This window comes from Rhineura floridana, chromosome 6, assembly GCF_030035675.1.
Source record: "Rhineura floridana isolate rRhiFlo1 chromosome 6, rRhiFlo1.hap2, whole genome shotgun sequence".
In the NCBI taxonomy this organism is placed as follows: Eukaryota; Metazoa; Chordata; class Lepidosauria; order Squamata; family Rhineuridae; genus Rhineura; species Rhineura floridana.
Window position 1 is genome coordinate 23,444,676 of NC_084485.1, and position 17,696 is coordinate 23,462,371.

At 42.3% G+C, this 17,696-nt stretch overlaps 2 protein-coding genes across 3 annotated transcripts in view; one reads left to right on the top strand and one right to left on the bottom strand.

The window, feature by feature from the left end:
- Window positions 1-2,070: 2,070 nt before the first annotated feature.
- The window catches only part of RTF2 (replication termination factor 2), a 78,428-nt gene continuing 62,802 nt past the window's right edge, over window positions 2,071-17,696 (bottom strand). For both annotated transcript variants that reach the window (XM_061631206.1, XM_061631207.1), the window contains 4 exons: window positions 8,109-8,222; window positions 5,066-5,120; window positions 3,914-4,006; window positions 2,071-3,062 (listed from right to left, as the gene is read on the bottom strand). In XM_061631206.1, the coding sequence (XP_061487190.1) occupies window positions 2,875-3,062; window positions 3,914-4,006; window positions 5,066-5,120; window positions 8,109-8,222 (450 nt within the window). In that variant the 3' untranslated portion in view covers window positions 2,071-2,874. The remainder of the gene's footprint in view (window positions 3,063-3,913; window positions 4,007-5,065; window positions 5,121-8,108; window positions 8,223-17,696) is intronic.
- Window positions 13,356-17,696, top strand: part of LOC133387108 (beta-1,3-galactosyl-O-glycosyl-glycoprotein beta-1,6-N-acetylglucosaminyltransferase 7-like) — a 64,413-nt gene continuing 60,072 nt past the window's right edge. Inside the window, exon 1 of the mRNA XM_061631203.1 lies at window positions 13,356-13,443. The gene's annotated coding sequence lies outside the window, so the exon portion shown is untranslated. The remainder of the gene's footprint in view (window positions 13,444-17,696) is intronic.

Below are 17,696 nucleotides of genomic sequence, written 5' to 3' on the forward strand. Positions count from 1 at the left end.
TTAGGATCCCCACCAATGCCCTTGCTCCAGGCTCTGCTACTTTCAGAAATTCAGCAGGTGGTGACTGAAGATAGGGCCTTCTTGGTGGTGACACAACTATGGAATGCTCCCCCAAGGGCATTCATCTGATGCTTTATTGGCTATTAAGTGGATACATTATTTTCCCATGGTGCTGCTTTATTGTTGGTTATTGTTATCTATGGTTTTATGTTAAATAATAAATACAAAGAAATAAATCACTATTGATGTATCTTTAGGTGGCTACATGTGCTTTTTCTACCTGTCCCCCAGGATCTGGATGATGGGTCAACGAGGAACTGAGAGATGCCCAAAGCTTTTTAGGAATGGGAAGGGCACTGCATATTCCATTCCTATCGAAATCTGGTTGGGAGATGAAGCCCTCTGTTTCATTCAAGACCACTGATGGGATCTTGTACTCTTGCTGCCAATCTGAATACCCTAGTAAAGTCAGAGAAGCTGGCCCTGCCTTCTGATCCCAAAGGACAGCTTTTCTATTCAGAGGCCCTCCCACAATCAAACATGTGGGAAATAACACTTGTAGCATCACCAAATTATTTCAAGGAAAAAGCTTGCATTAAAAAGGCCCTTCTGATAGCAAAAATCCTTTCACTCACAGGATGGCAGTCCAACAGGGCATAAGATTAAAATGATCCCAAACCTGGAGTTCTTCCATTTGCACAAACTCCTGTTTCTAAAGACGCACACAGTTTTATGCTATAAAGTGTGTTTCCTTTACCATGTTTACTTTACTCAGAGGGGTAGGGAACCCTTTTCAGTCCAAGGGTGGCATTCCCTTCTGGGGCCCCATGACAGGGATAGATGGGGCTGGAAGCACAAGTGTACCTTTGTACAGTAGAGTAGTTTACACACACACACACACAGACACACACACACAGACACAGACACACACACACCTCTCTAACCTCCATTCAGACAAGCAAGATGTGTTCAAAGAGGCATCCCAACCAGGGAAGCAAAGCAGGACTGGTAAAGGGTGTGGTCAGGGGTATGACTGGGGAGAGGGTGTGGTGAGTGTTCCAAAGGCTAGATAAAAGGTGCTGGAGAGCTACATTTGGTCAGGACCCCCCCCCATTTACTGCAACACAACCTCTGATCTGTGGTGCTCTACTGCAAGAAATCTTCTGTGAGAATCTACAAAGCCAGCACCCCTGAGGCAAGGGGCTCAGGATTCTAACGATGGTGCCCTCCTACAAGTTTGTTTTTTTGTGTGGAGTGCCTCTTATGTGGGTTGAATTGTCTGAGGGTGCTTCTTGGTGTGAGGAAGGAGTACCAGGGAAGAGAGCGTGCAGTTCCATTCATCCTTGGGCAAGAGTCTTGGGTGGAAGATGGCAACCTGGGTGAGAGCCAGATTGCTGTCAGGAACAGTACTTCTGTGTGATTGACAGGTGACAAGTTGTACTGTTATTTATGCAGTTCTGTCAAGTTAATGGTTTCATTGTCTCCTTGGTGTTTTTGCAGTAGTGAAAAGAGTGACTGGTGACAGTGGTTAGTGACTGGGTGGATGGTGCATTTGTGTATATTGGTGAATGTGTGGTGTTAGAATGGGATGAGTGATACTGAATGAGGGGTAAACACTGTATTATTTGTGTAGATGTAAGGCAGGATTTGGGTGCAATGTATATGCGTTGGTGGGGTGAGTGTTGCATTTTGTGAATCAGTGCCTTGGCAAGAGGGGAGGCTGAAGAGGGAAGGGATCCCTGACTCTTAACAATCTTTAAAAAGTGCTGCTGTGTTTTTGCTTTTTAGGATTTTACTGCCTTGTAGTTTTGTTTAATATTGTTGTTCAGTTTCATTACTAGTTATATAGATTGTATTATATTGTGAACTGCTTAAAGACTGTCATAAGTGTTAAGTGGTATATAAATATATTAAATGAAATAAATCAATACACTAGAACTAAAAGTACTAATACATTTTCTCCTTCTGTTCAGTTCTTCTAATATGAACCAAAATGATTTTCAAAAATCTTAAGATGGAAGTGTGCTGCACTTCACAGCTGTTGATCACACAATATTTTACAAGAGGCAATTTGGGAATATTGTGTTTTTATTTGTAAGGACAAGATGTCAGAAATATTACATAAGACTCTGCTTTGCTTCTTTGACAAGGTACAACACTGGAAACCAAAATTAAATATTCAACAATATCACTTCTAAAAACTTGGTAACAGCTACACTGGTAAAGATGGATAAACTGGGCTAGAGGCCACAAAACTGTATAGTGTGGTTCAACACCCCGCAGTCCTCTCAAATGATTGCTCCTGGTGTGGCACCAGGACACATTAAGTCATCTCACACTTGGGAAAGGACATGGCGGAACATCTTCCATTTGCTGATACATCCCAGTTTGCATCTTGACCTATCTATTCAAAGCTGTAACAAATCTAGGGGAAGAACTTGGCCGGAAGTAGTAATGCTAGTCTTCTATTGTTATTCCACATCCCTTATCTTCAATCCCACACTAAAACAGGGTTGGAAAGGATGCCTGAAGAATATTAGACGGCACCCATGCAAGCTGGATGATGTAGACTGGACACCTGTTTCTGTTCTATTATGATATACGCATCCCAATTATTCAAAATGAGCAGGACCACTGGGTTCATCACTTGCAATCCCAACAATTGGTACTTGTTCAAATTACTGCCCCCCTTAAAAAAAAAAAGCTGATTTATGCTAAATGCTTTTATTATCTGCTTTACATAGTTAGGTATGGATGGTCTTTATAAATTGTTTGCAAACTGCACATAACAGAAAACAAAGTCCTCCCTTTTCAGAGGAAAAGCTGCAGGGAGGAAAAGGGCAGGACCTGCTAAAAACAGAACACTTTACTGTTTCAGAAATAGTATGCTGTATGTGTAATCCAATTGGAAGACTCTTCCTTAGAGCGTTTGGCTGAGCTGTGGGAAGTAAAAATAGACTTGTATGCTTCTGATTTCTCTGCGCTGCTTGCAATGGACCGCTTGGGGGCACCAGATGAATTTTTGCTGCCATTTCCAGATGAAGATGATGGACTTTCATTAACTGCCATAGAATGAAACAAACAGAGGACATGAACTGATGTTATCAATCAAACGGTATGTATATATACTGTGTATACACACACACCACATACTAAGGCAGTCTTCCCAAACTTGGTGCCCTCCAACTCCCATTACAACATCCTATTGCACTTCAACTCCCATCACCCTCAGAGGCTGGAGAAAGCCCCAATACACATGGTCAATACTAACAGATGATGTACAGCCACACATTTAATGTCAGGGCTGGTTCAAACTAAAGTCAAGATGAATTTGCTTAAGCTTCTATTTTTTGTATCTATTTGCACCGTCAGAACTTGAGATCCTTAGGCAGGTTCACTGCTGCTATCTACCCTAGATCTCCCTTAAAACAATTTAAAATCAGAACCAGGTAAACAGGTCTGGGAGTCACCATTTTAATTTGCAAAATTGCCATGAGTGATGTGATCTTTCTGGGAGAGACTCCTGTCTGAAACACTGGACAGCCATTGCCAGTCAGTGTGAAGATTAGTGAGCCTGATGCACCAATAGCCTCACTCAGTATAAGGGCAGCTTCCTATGTTCCTAGTGTTAACCATGGTTAAGGTTGGCACAGTAACTAGCCATGGTTAAAGGCAGCAGTGGAAATGTGAGGGAGGAGTGAATTCACACTCAAGAGGCAAGTGATCGAGAGTCTGCAATCTGATGGCTCATATGAGCCACTGATCCTTCAGTTAAAGGACGGGCCCAGTTACAGCCGCACCAGCTTAACATTGAGTTCTGTATGAACATCTAGCTGCAAATGGTTAACCAAGGGTTATCTGCAATATTACTGAATGTAATGCTATGAAATTGCACTGGAAACATTATACCAACCTGTACCCTTACAGAAGGCAATGCTTCTATTTTCTCCAGATTTGATGTTTGTGGCATCCTTTTCAGCATTTACTTGAGATGATGTGGGCAAATCTTAAAAACACAACAAACAAACAAACAGAAAAGGGAGGGGAGAGTAATGTGCGTGGGAGAAAATTAAAAAGGTAAAAGGTGCAATTTGCATCCTGTTAAAATCAACAGCAAAACATTTGTTCAACAGGACTGAATGGCAACTGAAAAGTAACTGAACGATAAAAACGCAGAGTTAGGGCCGACTAAGTGAGAAACACATTGGGGTCTGCTACTGAAAATGACAATTGTGTATTTAGTGTCCTTCACTCCTTCTGTATCGTCTTAAATGTGTTGTGTCATCATGATATTCCATGTTCTCCCCACCCACAACAGGCAAGAGAAGGAGAGAAACATCACAACAGTTCTACTAAATGTTACAGAGAGAGGGAGGGAGAAATAAATGGCTCATTGCATCATCAGCTGCGTGCTTAGTTAATTGCCTGGTTCGCACATAGACTGATATTTTTCCCTTCCTATGTTTTTTTTTAAATAAGGACAGTGGTCCTGAGCAATCAAGTCACAAGAGAAAGAATCACAGAATCATAGAATAGTAGAGTTGGAAGGGGCCTATAAGGCCATCAAGTCCAACCCCCTGCTCAATGCAGAAATCCAAATCAAAGGATTCTTGACAGATGGCTGTCCAGCTGCCTCTTGAATGCCTCCAGTGTCAGAGAGCCCACTACCTCTCTAGGTAATTGGTTCCATAGACGTATGGCTCCAGGTTGTCAGAACTACCACTGCTGACAGACAGCTGGGAGAACACGCCCTGCAGTATTCTCTCAGTTCACAGGAAGTGGAGAGGGGCTACCAGTCCCACTCAGATGGGCTCTGCTCATTTCTATATTCCTGCCCAGTGGAGTGAATGGGAAGAGACAGCACATCCAAAGATCCCCTCCAAACTGCAGGAAAATAGATGTGCTTGCTGGGAAAAATTGTTTTCTCTGCAGAAGCACTACTTTGAGGAACCATGCGTGGACCCTGGCCAACAAAGGTAACAGCTACAGAATCACTACGTACAACTAAAAATAGCAGTAATCCAGATCGGCCCTTTGTTGCATCAGCACACAGTAACAACCTTACCTTCCATAGCTTCAGATTTCACAGTGGTCTCTGCTGCCTTAGATTTCTTGGATTTCTGAAATAATGAGAGACAAACCTGAGACTATTTGAACAGGTCAAAGAGTGACAACAGCCAAATATGTGTTTGAATATTGGTTAAGACTTTCTTATTTGGGATCCAGTGAACAGTCTGGGAGCAGCTGAGTCTGCAGCATTTTTGAAGCTGATGTTTGGACCTGTTCTGGCCTTTGGATGAGAAACCACTGGAAGCCCCATGTCAGAACAAATTGTCATATATGTGAATATATTTATATCGTTGATGCTCACCACTATGGAAGGGAAGCCAGGGGTAACTAGTCTGATGGGTTGTAAATTTTAAAAGTGCCATACATTATTTGTTTAAAATAGCTGCTCACCACTCTTCATCTAACAGATTCCAGAGTGGCAAACACCACAAAACACTAAAATATAAAACGAACACTCGGCCTTCCAACACACACTGACTGGATTAAGACAATCAGCATGTGAGCCCTTTCATCTGGCAAAGCAGGTTGTTGCCAGTATTTTTGCTAAAATAAAGAAATTGTTTAGGGTGCTTTTCCATGGAGAGGTGGTTGAATATATGTGTGCAAATAATATAAATGTCTAACAGATATGCAGTGGGCAAGGCTACTCCATTCATATCGTCCTCTGTACCAAAGATGGGCAACTCCTCTGTATAAGAAGACAGGAAGGTCAATAATAATAATTAAAAAACATGCCCTCTATCTATGAGGAAAGAGAGATCATATGTAAGATTAGTTGTGAGGAAAGGATCACATAGCAAATATCTACCCGTATCTCATCCACCAGGTGGCAGTAGAGGGCTTTTCTCTAGCACCTGGAAGGATAAGAAAGTGCATGGAAGAAGACAGCCCTCCCTCTACCCTTCCCTTCTGCCACGCCTCTTCTCCTCATCAGACAGATAATTGAGATTTAGAATGCCATTATTAAATTAGAATAAATGAGACTACCAGACACTCGGAAGCTTGCTCTTTTAAAAAACTTAGGGCTGCTCCTGCAGCTAAATATCCCGGCTTGCAAGCGAAAATACCACTTGAAAAAAATGGCCACAGATGTGTCTTTTGAAGGGGTCAGTTGCAAATACAAGACCCATCTCCTCTAGAAGTCACGCCTCACCCTTTGTGTCTTTTCTGTAGTACTGGAAGCGCCCCCAAAGGAAAAAAGAGGCACGTGAGAAAAGACCATAGGTTACAGCCCTGGAGGGTTAGGCACATATTATAGCGGACAGAAGTCAAGACATGCCTTTCACCCAAAAATGCAAGAATACATCACGCCTGCTCCAGTTCTGATTCAACAAGTGGGACACAGAGCTCTAGCCATGCAGTATGACTTAACAGGTAGTAGCTAACAGGTGCAAGATAATGTCCCCAACTTTGTGCAGGGTGAGGTAGGCAGCAAAACCAAGACATTGTATGCAGCCCTTGGTGGGTTTCATATGCAGCCAGTGGGTTAAGGTTGGCTTGGTGGTTACCAACTGCACGGGTCTGCTGTATATATTATTCACTAACAGGCAAAAAAATCTTTAAGGTTTACGAATCTAAGTGTTGCTGTACTTCACATATTCACCAAAAAAGAATAAAGATAATGATTTACCATAGGAAACTTCATTAAAATTGCAAAGTAAATCAAACATATTTAAAGTGGATATCTGAACTATATCAACTGTGTTAATATTATTGCTTCCTCCCTGCTAAAACAAGATCAGCACAGCACGTCTTGTTTCTGTTATTTGGGCTGACTGCAGGTGTTGCCACCACTCACCATATGCTCAGAGGCACATGTTACCAAATTCTTCCAAGCTACACAGGAAGTGGATTGGACTGTGAAAGACCAACCCAAATTGGGTTTGCACTTTGACCAATTTGTAGGGCAGTCCAATATCTCTCAGAGAGGAGGTCAGGTCTCCTGCTCCCCTGGTGCATTCACTAGAGCTGCCCAATTTCCCCGCTTTTAAAAGTTTGATCGAAATATCTGTGGGCTATACATACATTCTTAAATTGCAAAGGTTTGTTTTTGCCTATTAGTGAATTTCTCTGCTTTGTAATCTGGGAGGTAAGAAATGGAATCCTGTGCAAGTTTGCTGAGAATGAATTGATCATTTGCATGCTTATTGAGTTCAGTGGGATTTACTCCCCTGCATTCATGCTTAGGGTAGGTGAAACTGACCACAGGGGAGGGAGAGCTGGAGTGGAGAAGAGGAGAAAGGGGAGGAAGGGAGGGGAAAGGGGAGAGGGAGGTGGGGGGAAGGTAAGCGGAGGGACGGGAGGGACAGGAGGGAGGGGACAGGAGGGGAGAAGGAGGAGTGAGGAGAGGAGATTGGGTGGGTGAGCACTGGGCAGAGAGAAAGCAACATTATTAACAGTATCATTATTTTTCAGTTTCCCCACCTTTTTATTCTACAGCAGACACATGTAGTCTCCCACCCAAATTTAAACCAAAGCTGTCCCTGACAACATCCATACCAGACATTTACTCCACTTTAAACAGTTGTGACTTCCCCCAAAGAATCCTTGGAAATGTAGTTTGTGAAGGGTGCTGAGAGTTGTTAGGAGACACCCTATTCCTCTCTGAGAGCTACAATCACCAGAATTCTCTGGGAAGAAGGGCTGACTGCTAAACCATTCTGGCCACTGAAGCTCTGTCAGGGGAAGCCTGCAAATAAAGCTGCACGTAAAGTTCTATGCAGGGGGCTTTGGGCTTTTGCTGCTTGAACAGGAAACCACTGAGGAAACCACTGAGGAAATATTTAAAAAGCTGTTTGCCATGAAGGTTTGCTATATGAAACAAAGGAAATCCACTGGGCATGTTCTTTTCCTTTGGCATGTCCAGAATAGATCTTTGAATTCTGGTCATTACCGTGGACACCAAAACCTATCAACAGCAATGTTCCAGAACCATGTATTTCTGCACCAACATAGCCACCCAACCACTTCTTGCTTAGTTCCTGAAGTATTCCCTAACTGCATGTGCAAATACATCAGAAAATGCACAAAGACCTCACCTTCCCCAATTTACTCTTTAACCTTCTCTCTCCCATTCTTTTCTTCAGCACTTCCACATCCTCTTTAGTACCATTAAGGACAATCACATCATCATCTTGAAAGGTGATCCCACACTTTAATGAGAAAAAGGAAAAGATAAGACATTATTTTTATGACTTCATACAAGCAACAACATAATGTGCTCAATATACATAACAAAGGGGAAGTACAAATTATATCATACCCGTAATAAGTGTTTTGCTTTTAACCACAAAATAAAATTAAGAATCAAATGTGAATATTTTGCTTACATTCTTATACTCAGATGTTTATCCTCTTTTCCATTTCTCCAATAAGCCTGCATCTTGTTGGGCCATTAAGCAAGCAAGGTATTTGTAGAACTACAGAACAGGATTGGTTCCAAACAAATTAATCACATTTACGCCCCAAAGAAATCAATCAGAAAAGTTAGTTGCAACAAACATCAGTCACATTAATTTCAATGGGATCTAAGTGTGAATAGCTTAGTCTGGACCCATTAAGAACATAAGAAGAGCCTGCTGGATCAGGCCAGTGGCCCATCTAGTCCAGCATCCTGTTCTCACAGTGGCCAACCAGGTGCCTGGGGGAAGCCCGCAAGCAGGACCCGAGTGCAAGAACACTCTCCCCTCCTGAGGCTTCCGGCAACTGGTTTTCAGAAGCATGCTGCCTCTGACTAGGGTGGCAGAGCACAGCCATCACGGCTAGTAGCCATTGATAGCCCTGTCCTCCATGAATTTGTCTAATCTTCTTTTAAAGCCATCCAAGCTGGTGGCCATTACTGCATCTTGTGGGAGCAAAGGCCCAATTAACCTTAGGCCCAATTAACCTTAGACCATAGGCCCAATCCAGAAGTAAGTTGCTAGCACATAAGTCATATTGAAATAAATGAGAAATAAATTAGTCACAATGAATTTGTCCTACTGATTGCAATGGGATGTAAATGTGACTGGCTTGCTCCCTCTGGATTGGGGCTGTGTGTTCTATTAACTCTGTATGGATTTCGTTGTTTTAAAGCTAGTGATTTCATATAACCTAAAGCAGGGGTGGGTAATGTGCAGTTCAGGGGCCTGATCCAGCCCCTCAAGCAAATTTTTCCGGCCCCCAAGGCCTCACTAATTTGACAGTGGTGATGAAAACAGAAGAAAAATGAAGGACACAGAACTGGCATAGGCAGAACTTGGTGCCCCTATGCAAATAGCCCCTCCCTAGTCATCAGACAGATAATTTGATGAGTGGAGAGATGGTGATAATCCCATCTCCCCATCTGATATGTATGGATTAACTAAGGAGGGGGCCTGTGTGCTTCTGGGTGTACCAGAAATGGCTACACCCACTGCTGGCATGCAGTGTTCATGAAGGGTTGGCCAAGGGTGAATGCAGCCCTTGGGCAAAAACATTTCGCCACTCCTGGCCTAAATAGATTGATTTAATTCATCACATTCTATTCTACCCTTCCTTCAAAGAGCTCACGGCAGTCACGAGAAGATTTAGGATTTTATGCACAATCCTGGGAGGAGCTGAGAAAATGATTTGGCTGAGGCTACCCAGTTAGCTGAGTCAGGATTAGAACACTTGCCTTCCCTGATAGTCCTGATTCTATCCTTTATGCAGCATAGCTTCTGAAATGGAGTTTGATACCATGTTCCGATAATCATGGGGGGCTGGAATGCAAAAGTATGGAACAGAGAAGAACTAGAAACTGTGGGGAAATGGGGCTTAGGAGATAGAAATGAAGCAGGAGAAAGACTTCTTGAATTCTGTGAAGCCAATAATTTGTTTCTTGCAAACACCTTTTTTGAGCAACCGAAAAGACGATTGCACGCATAGACATCACTGAATGGTCAATGTAGGAATCAAATTGATTGTATAGTTGGTAGCAGAAGATGGAGAAGTTCCATACTTTCTGCAAAAAGAAGACCAGGAGCAGACTCCGGGACAGATCATGAATAGAAATGGAATAAAATAGCACAGAAGTCAGGTGTCCATGTGACGCCCTTCCCTGGCTCTCTCCCTGTCAGGTTCCTACCTGCTCATGGCTACTGCCTTTCAGTAGGCACCACCAGGGTCTCCACCAGTCCAGACTGTCCTTTTTTATGGTTTCTCTCTCCGCTCTAGCACAGATCTCAATAGATCCCCCTGCTAGGCAGCACCACCAGTCACGTTCTACAACCAATGTTCCCAGAGACCTTGCCTGAGTCTCTCTATCCGGTTACATTCGTGACTGCGTGCCTATGCTGTTCCCAACCCCCTTGTATCAATGCAGATAACTCATAACTCGGGGTTGCTCTGGATACTTATAATGTTATCTTCTCCTCTTCACCGCTGCCACAATTTGTTACTGTTTCCCTTCAGCCTTGGTTATTACCCTACCCTCCCTTCTGGTCTGTGAAACCCCAGCCAAGGATCAGGCCTTTGGTAAACCAAAACAGTATTTATTAAATAACATTAATAGCAAGATAACTTTGATAATGATCTACAAGCTTATGGTTTCATCTATTACTGTGATATTTGACTTATTACTAATCCGAACTCCACCTCCCTCTTTCTCCACACTCTCCTGACATACACCAACTCACACCCACCTCCAAACTCCACCAAAACAACCCACTCACGTCCACCCAGATTCAACTGTCCTCCTTCCATTTATACTCTCAGCCATCCAAACACTCAGCCAATCATCCAGCATTCTACTGCTCATTTACTCCCCCCTCCTCTTTCATTCCACTTACCATGTATCTTCTATACAAACAGCACTTACCATATATACATTAATACAGGAACATCACAGTCCACCCTACAAACAACAGCATCGCCATCCATTAATTGTTCATAGCATTTCATAACAGCCAGCGCTTAAGCAGCCACAATACTAAATAATATTATTGTTTGCCAGTAGCTAACCTGACTTGCCTGGTGCCTATTTACAGCAAAGTCTAAAAGAGTCCAGTTTGATTCCAATATATTTTAATTTTATACAAAACAATTCCCTGAGCAACAGGAAAGAAAAGAGAGTCTCCCTCAAAGCAGCATTTTTTCTAAAGTGAGCCCTACGGCAAGTTGTTCCAAATAGCACTACTCAATGCTTTAAACAAAAGAGACATAGACTTTCAAACAGATTTTTAAATATATTTGCTTAGAAAGCACATCCTGTGCCCCTCTGACCAAAGCAACATTTAACTCAGCCTTCCTCAATCTGGTACCTTCCAGTAATTCCTGACCAAGAGCCATGCTGTCTAGGACTGATGGGAGCTGGAATCCAACAGTATCTGGAGAGTACCAGGTTGGGGAAAGCTGATGTTGCTTAATATTATAATTGCACATTTATTTACAACATTTATTTGTTGCCTTGGCTCCTTTGAGAGGAAAAGCAGGATATAAATGTAACAAAACAACAACAAGAACATAACATGAGAAGGTTATGTAGAACAGAAAAACAGCAGGACACATTGTAAGCATCTCAGCTGTGAAGTGTCCAAGCGATGCCTTGTGAAAGCTCAGAAGCTAGGAGGTAGTGATGGGGAAACCTTCCTAGGATTGCTGGTGACTTGGGGATGATGTTCCAGTATAGTTACTTGGCTAGCCAGACCTGAATTCTGCAAAGACAGATGCAAATTTCCTTAATTTGCATAATATAAATGGGTGGCAGAATCCATCTGTTGTTACAGAAAAGTTACGTTCACTGGAACCGTATTAAAAGGGAGGGGAATGCATTGGGGCAGAGGCTTCTGATCCCATCCTCCCAGGTTTGAAGTTTCATGGGGGGGGAACGCTAGATTGACTTATACCAGTCACTACCCAGTTCTGCTCTACGGACTGGCAGTGGCTCTCCAAGGTCTTTCCCATCACTTGCCACCTGATACTTTTCTCTTTCATCCCCCCCCCGCCCAAAAAAACACTGGAGATTCCAAAAATGAAACCTGGGACTTTCTGCATGCAAGCAGAATGTAACAGAGACACAGAGCCTGTAAGTGTAGGTTCATGTTCCATCAAGACCAGAGAGTTTATTAGACAGCTGAAACTGTCAGAAGGATGAACTGGAAATGATGATGACATTCTCAATGATCTGAGATGTAAAGATGTAGTTCCAAACAACCAAATCCATACCTAACCCGGGCAAAGAACTACTGCTTTATACTATACAAATCAAAACACTAGATCTCTCTAAGCATGCTTCTCTTACTGCTTAAAGAGCTTTGTTCTTCCTCCTGGCAGATGATGTGTTTCAAGTAACCACCCTGACAAGATGCCCACGTTGCACAGAACTGCATGTTTGACAGTACCATTGTGTACATGTCTCCTCAGAAGAAAGAAAGAGAGTTTAACAGGGTTTGCTACTTAGTGAAAGTTGCAGCTTAAATCACAGTTAACTGAAGTTTTTGCATATTCCTGTGTCCCAGTACTACCTAAAAAGTTGCATTTCCAAAATGCACACATTCAGAGCTGCTTTTCCTGAGAGCCAGTTCTGCTGAATTATTAATGGGACCTCAATTTGTTGTAGCTTTTAGCTTTGAGTTATGCTATCATTTCTCAGTTTCACTAACCCTAGAATACAATTAGTGATGCAAAATGATACTAACCCTGGTCGATATGCTATAAAACCTTGGCAGAGATTTTTTTTTTAAAATAAAAAATGCATAGAATATACACAACACAGAACAATTGTTGACAGACCAAAGCAGAAAAATGTTCCAGGCACAATGATCAGTATGGAGAATGCATGGAAGACACAGCAGGCAGAATAAAGAAATTAGCGGACAGTAGATGTACAACCTGTGCCATCGAGAGATGATAGCCAGAAAAGGAAATCTCAAAAGTTACTGACACTCTCAGAATCAAAAAGAGCTAAACGGTGCAGTTTTGCTGCTGGCTTCCTTGCTATTTGCACCTGTCTTTTGTTAAGATTTGCCTTCTATTATCTCATTTAGACACACAATCCTGGTAACATTTGCATGCATACCCACAAAGGAAAGCAATGTTCTTTCATAATGACAGGAAGCCAGTGCACATGTGTGGATAGTTGATGCCAACTGATGAGAAAATTAGAAAAAGAGAGAGATCAAGTATCATTTAATGGTTGTTGTGTTCAGCTTTATGGTTCAGTTCTGCAGTTTTCTTCTTCCTCCAGCCTTTCCAGCAATTACGTAACAGGAAACCATTACAGTAAGACCCTGAGGCTCAAAGGCGCTGAATGCACATGTAAGTCATTTGCATGTTTCCCAAGAAGCAGCAGTTCCAAAGTTAGTTTTTAGGTGAGCGCTCCTTGGTGTGGTCACAGAACGAGCCTGGCTCTGTGCTTTAACTCTACATTTTTGGGTAAGTGTACTTGCTTTACTTGATCTACTGTTGCTTTGCTGTCAAAATGTATTTTTCTGACCCTTCAGAGGTGATGCTCAAGGAACAATTACAGAGTCATCCTTTGTTATTTGCTTAGAGAAATTAGAGCTTGGGGGCACCTTGAGCATGAGATTATCCTTCGTTTAGTAGTCTGGGCGTATGCTACACCAGAAGAAATCCATACTCTTCTGTCAAAACAATGTGTTCAGATTCAGTACACTTGTGTATATATTTTCTTTGCATAATTTGTTCTGCAAAGGATTTTGTTTGGCAATGTTAGGAGTGCACAGATCAAGGAGGGAAAGTAATGGAGGAAGAAAGGGCAAGGAGACTGGGGACATACTGGCGGCAGGGGATACAGAAACATTGTGATGGGAACTGTGGAGGGTTGCCAAGTCCTCAAGTCTCATGGCCACTGGAAATTAAGGCCAACAGCTACATTACTTTACCACAGATTGCCTTTGACATGATTTCCTTTCAAATTTGCTTTTTAAAATGAGAGCTGAGATGGCCAAACTGAAATTAGTTGACTGATTCTCTCATACATTTAATTCTCTCAGAACAATTTTGCAGCAGCTGCTAATCTTTGGCACTGGGGCTCACCCAGGACCAATGCCTAATATTATTTATACAGTAGCTTATCAACATCAACAGAAATAGATGGGTCCCTGCACTACTATCCCATGAGTGTGCTATGTAAAATTAATATAAAGGGCTGAATTCAACTAAATCCTTCTCAGAGTAGACCCACTGAAATTAATGAACCTAAGTTAGTCTTATCTACTAAAGTCAACAGGTTCATTCTGAGTAGGACTAGCATTTAACACCACCCAATGACTAGAGCTGTTAAAATGTCTGATGTAACTGCACTCTGAACAGAGTGCTCTGGCATGCTGTTATGCCTATTTCTTAAGTATGATTTGTGAATGAACATGGATGAAATCCTGCCTTTGGCAATGTTTCCAGAAAAGAAATTCATAAATCAGAACACCATAAAGGGAAAAGCAGCAAGTAACTCACAGCACCAAAACTACTACTACTACCACCACCACAATTCCACATTTAAGAAGATACCTAATCCATGAGTAGCCATGTGCCTTACAGATCTTGTTGGGACTCCAGTGTGGCAATCAGCCTCATCCACCTTTGCCAAAGGTCAAGGATGATGTGAGGATAGTCCAACAACATCTGGAGGGCACCTCATTAGGTACCCCTGCCCTTACGGATCTCATGAAATAAACAGATATACAAAATCTGTAGGGCCATAATAAAGATTCCGTGAAATGCCAGTCTCTGCTTTCTTTTTAAGAAAAATGTTTCTAAGCTGATTGGCAACAAGAAAAAGAAAGTTCTTGTATTCTCTACATACTGCATAGCATACAGAGGCACGCAATGTGATGCCCTCTAGATATTACTGTCCAACTCCCATCACAACATGGCCAATGATGAAGGATCATGGGAGTTGTAGTCCACAACCATCTGGAACGCACCACATTGGCTACCTCTGACTAAGGTGGCAGTCATCCAGGGTTGCATGGGGTCACAGTCCCTTTACTTTTTTGGGAAGCAGGGTCCCAGCCACATCCCCAAGTACGAGACAATCATCGTGAAAGGGGCGTGTTGGCCGCTGGGAAGAGCTTTGGTCCTTTTGTGCTGGTTGGAGCCAATCGGGGTGAGGGGTGGTGATTCGGCCGCTGAGGAGACTCTTCTCAGTGGCTGGCACACAGCCTCCCCTTTCGTGCTGGTTGGCTCCTGGGGATGTCTGTTGTGGTGGAGTGTGGACTCGAGAGATGATATGGAGAGCAGGGGAGAGGAGAGAAGGTGGAGGGGGGGCGTGTCTGTGGGGGGGCGCAGCTGTGACTGTCATGATGGAACCCTGCGCTTCCGAATTTGCCACTACAGTATTGCCCCTGACAGTTTCAGGTGGAACAACAGACACTGTGTTCCTGCCATGTATGGATGCTCTAAGGAAGAAATTAGCTAAGAAGCAGGACAGGTTTAGTCTGCATATAAAGGCCTGCACAACAGGCTAGGCTGAATCCTGGCTTAGCGACATTGCACTAATGTCCAGGCTCCTGGAGAGGAGCTTGCAGCCACTTTGCTCCTCTCCCAGACCATTTTTGCTATCATGGTGGGCTGAGCTAAGCCAAGCTTTGACGTACTGCGTTGTCCAAACTGGGACTTGTGGACAAGCTCCATCCCCCTTCTCACTAACCATGAGCTGTAAACAAGAAGTTGCACCTTAATTTCAATGGGTCTATTCGGAGTATGGCTTAGCAGGCTATCACCCTATATTTTTAACCTTGCACAGTGCTCTGGAATCAATTGGATGAAGGGTAGTATAAAAACGGTGGAAAGATTGAAAGAAAGAACGAACAAAAGAAATCCTGTGACGTAGAAATATCTGTTCTTCACAAACAATATAAGCATTATTATCCTAACAAATAATATGTTGCCTTTGCCTTAATGAATTATAATGCTCCAGAGCAAAGGTAGAACCTTTGAAAGGGAAGAATTTAATAGAAGGGACACTGAGCTGCTCACCTCCTTCAATGATTAACCAGCAATAATCAAAAGATGAAAGGTTATTTTACAAAGGTTTAATTTTATAAACAACCTGATTCAGTGCTTGCATTAGGAATGAAGTGAAAAAGATTCACTGGCTAATAGCATGTGTTTTTTAATTGCTTTTTAAAAATGTGTTTTTAAATTTGTATATTTGTTTTTAATGTTTTTAATTGTTGTAAACTGCCCAGAGAGCTTCGGCTATGGGGCGGTATACAAATGCAATAAATATATAAATATATATATACAAGTGGACATAATTGGGATGAAAAACAAGAAGATAAAGGGGAATAAAGAAGTTAATATAGGAGTAAGCTTGCATATTAAGACCAGTAATTTTAAAAAACCCTGAAATTTTTAAATTGCACTTAAAAGGTTGATGAGGCTTTTAAAAAAGCTACAGTACACTGCCAATGAGTTGAGTTTTCTGCTGCTTTGCTACCAGTATGACAGATAGGATTTCCGTTTGTGCTAAATCCGCAACAGGGAAGTTGTCTGTGCGCTACCAGGAACGTACAGATTTTATTGTACTTATAAGGTTGTTAAAAATGCATTTAAAAAAAACTGTACTGCAAACAATAGTTTTCTATCTATGCTACAAATATAATGACAAACAGTGTTTCTGCTTGGGCTTAACCCAGAACAGAGAACGTGTAGAGGTGCTGCACTATCAGGGACTCTTATGACTCTACAAACAGCCACAGTTAATTTGTTTTTTTTTGGGGGGGGGGGAGAGAGGTATAGTGCCGACAGTGACCCCTTGTCTTATTCTATAGCTGGTTTGTCACAAAAAATCTCTCTGGTGGATGGTGCCAGTCAGCTACGTAATTATAATCCGCTGTATCAGTCTCTGCCAACCTGGTGCCATCCATATGTTTTGGACTACAACTCCCATCAGCCCCACAGATTGTCAAAGGCTACACTATACAATAAAATGGCTGGTGATGGTTGATGGCAATCTAACTGGCTTACTGTAGCAAGTGTTTTTATAGGCAACAGCCTAAAAACATAATAAAATATCTTTGAATTCATGAAAAAGGTGGCAAATAACTAGAGTCTATTAGTAGTCTTCCATTCTCATGGAAACCGTTCTGCAGCCCCCTTTTTAAAAAAAAAAAAACAACAGTAAAAATTCAGAGCTAAAATATTCTTGTTTGAGTATTTCTGAAAGTCCCAGTCTCATTGTGTGAACACAGCTCTATTTAAAAAGCAGTAAGCACACTAATAAGCTATTTGCTAGTGAAGAAGGAGCGGAAGGGGACAAAATCCAGCCCCTGCTGCCCCCTAGACAGGAACAATTTCTGATTCTAGAACAAGCTCACTGCATGGCCGCAGCAGCAGAATGTGGGACACAGACACCCCTGCCTGCCTATTTGTACATGGGGGTTTTCAGGCAGCTAGGAATATGCACATAGAAACCTATTTCCACATGTACATAGCCCCTGACTGCAGTGTCTACACTTATTATTTCTGATAGTAGCTTTCATTAATTCAATGAAATAAATTACAATGCAGCTGTAGAATTCTGCACACATACTACTTTAAATCTTTCTCCCCCCCCCCTTTACTCCTATGATAGCTCTCAATTCATTATTTAAACTTTCAAGCCAACTGCTTAAATGGGGGGGGGGGAAGCCTTCACGCATTAAAGCAACAAAGGAGAAGTG